The 2,288-nt window shown below is 45.3% G+C and overlaps 1 protein-coding gene across 1 annotated transcript; it reads right to left on the bottom strand.

Annotated features, from left to right (window-relative positions):
- Nucleotides 1-661: 661 nt before the first annotated feature.
- On the bottom strand, nucleotides 662-2,261 carry PPTG_18802 (hypothetical protein). The gene has a single exon (XM_008916898.1). It carries the CDS (start codon nucleotides 2,253-2,255, stop codon nucleotides 765-767), a length of 1,491 nt encoding a protein of 496 aa, XP_008915146.1. The 5' UTR covers nucleotides 2,256-2,261; the 3' UTR covers nucleotides 662-764.
- Nucleotides 2,262-2,288: the final 27 nt, after the last annotated feature.

Here is a 2,288-nt window from a genome sequence, read left to right on the forward strand (position 1 = left end):
GAGTATGGTTCATCCACGTGGCTAGTGTCGCCTACTCGCAGTCCAACGTACCGAATCATGTGGTTTAAAGTCTTGAGTTTGTACTTGGCCGTAGAAAATAACAAACTATTAGAGCGTAACCACTATCCATGTAGCCCTATCACATATCTATTTAAACTTGAGCTGTTAAAAATTACGCGTTCTTTTTTGTTTAATTGTGCTTCCCCTCTGCTGCTACGAGACACCTCGTCGAAATTCCCCCTTGAGGTCTTAGTGCACAGATTAAAGACTGAGCAGGCTTTACTGATTTTTCTTCTGGCTTATTATCCGACTAGCTTCTTTTTCGAATACCGTTTTCCAGTTAGCAAACTCTTTCAAGCTTAAAAGTAGCAAAAGAAACTATCAATTACCACACACCAGTTCCATTAAAAACGATTCTAACAAGCTGCCGATCAATCAATCAAATTCTCACTTAAGTAATGAATTGCTCCCGCTTATAATATTAACAATTATTCACACAACATCGAGCCAAAATATACTTAACCAGGGAGAGTGTTTCACGAATTAAACCTTGAGTGGTGTGCGATAGCAGCTTACCTTATGGAAATTGCTGCGGATTTCAAATTGTACTTTCAGTACCATAATCCCATAACACCAAAGAAAATGCTTCTTGTAAACCAACGCTTTCTTACAGAATCCACATCTTGAACAGCTTTTTTTTATGTCTGGAACGTCTAGCCAAGCACTGCAGCGCCTTCGTTAGGATTATGGCAGTTATGGTTCGGTTAAACATCCTTAATATGTTCAGCACTATTCCTCCTCAGCGGGATACACTGGATAATTTGCTCTAGCCATCCTTCGATCAGGTAATCCCCTGGTCTAGCGGCATCGCCTGAATAATCGTACTTTGCTTCTTGACCAAATTCAGTCGTAAAAATATCAGGGCAATTCACACGTAGAAACAAAAGCACATCGAACTGGTTGTTCGAGCGGAGCCAGAATCGATTAGTCGGTGGAGCAACACTCAAATCCTTGGATCGAAGCCAGTATGCCACTCGCAAGTGTCCGTTGTTGATGGCATGACTGAAAGCTCGGTGGGTACATCCTTCCGAGCGGTTGGTATGTAGCCACTTGAGTATCTCCAAATTGCCATTCCTAGCAGCGTCATCCATCGCTCTCTTCGTGCATTCCACCTTTGTATTAGTGTGTAGCCATTTCACCATTTCGAAATGGCCATTACCAGCAGCATCGTCCATAGCATCAGTAGTCCAACCTCGATATCTGTTTCCATGTAGCCATTTGACCACTTCTAGATGCCCTTTACCCGCTGCAGCGTTGAACGCTTCAATTGATCGAGCCCACCAGATATTCGTGGACTCAACTTTCCGTCGCTTAGGAGATGTTAGTCTGGCTCGCTCTGTGCATGGATGCATCAACGGTGGGTCTTGAACATGTAAGAACTCAAGGATTTCCAGATAACCATTCCTTGCAGCTTCTACTACTGCACTCTCGACAGGTTCCCGATCACTATACATGCACCTTGCACAACGTTCAAGCAGCACTTTCATACACTCCAAATGACCTTTTGCAGCTGCATTTCTAATAGCATAGGCGTTCGTATCATCGCAGCCTTGGTCCAAGAGATATCCCACTAGCTCAGCATTTCCACTTTTTGCCGCCTTATACAGGAGATCATCGAATGTACACTGATCTTTCATGCTAGCACACGCTTCTGGGCCTAGTGGGTGTTCCATCATCCACTTGACCATCTCAAAGTTGCCACGGCTACAGGCCAGTTCAATCGAAAATTTCCATTCTCTCGGCCATATCGTAATTTTCCGCCTCTTGTTTCTCGTTCGAGCCAGTCGCTGCATGAGATCCAAGTTGCCATGCAGCGCTGCTATAACAATCCCATACGCCCCAAAGTCTTGATTCTTTCTCACGTCCTCCCTTTCCAGAACCCACCCGACCGCTTCAGGCCGGGCCCTTTCATGAATATACTCTAAGATCTGTCGATCCGCAGGCATCAGATACTCTGCAAACTCCATGGCGCCATCATTCACAGCGATCTCAATGATAGTCTCTAGTTCCCCTTCAGTGCTTTCGTATGGCACGTAGTCTTTCAACCAACGGGCGACTTTATAGTGACGACAACGTACTGCAGCTTCCATTGATTGACCTCCCCATCGAACCACGTTACCAGGACCATCCCAGTCTTCTGGCAAGTCCGGAACGCCCTCGAACCACGAGTCTTCACCACCTTCACCGTAACTCATTTGTACAATTTCACGGTTAAAATCCCACCCTGC

This window comes from Phytophthora parasitica (genome assembly GCF_000247585.1).
Source record: "Phytophthora parasitica INRA-310 unplaced genomic scaffold supercont2.91, whole genome shotgun sequence".
In the NCBI taxonomy this organism is placed as follows: domain Eukaryota; phylum Oomycota; class Peronosporomycetes; order Peronosporales; family Peronosporaceae; genus Phytophthora; species Phytophthora nicotianae.

Coding starts and splice junctions, on each gene's coding strand:
- PPTG_18802 (XM_008916898.1), bottom strand. CDS start 2,255: ATGAGTTACGGTGAAGGTGGTGAAGACTCGTGGTTCGAGGGCGTTCCG.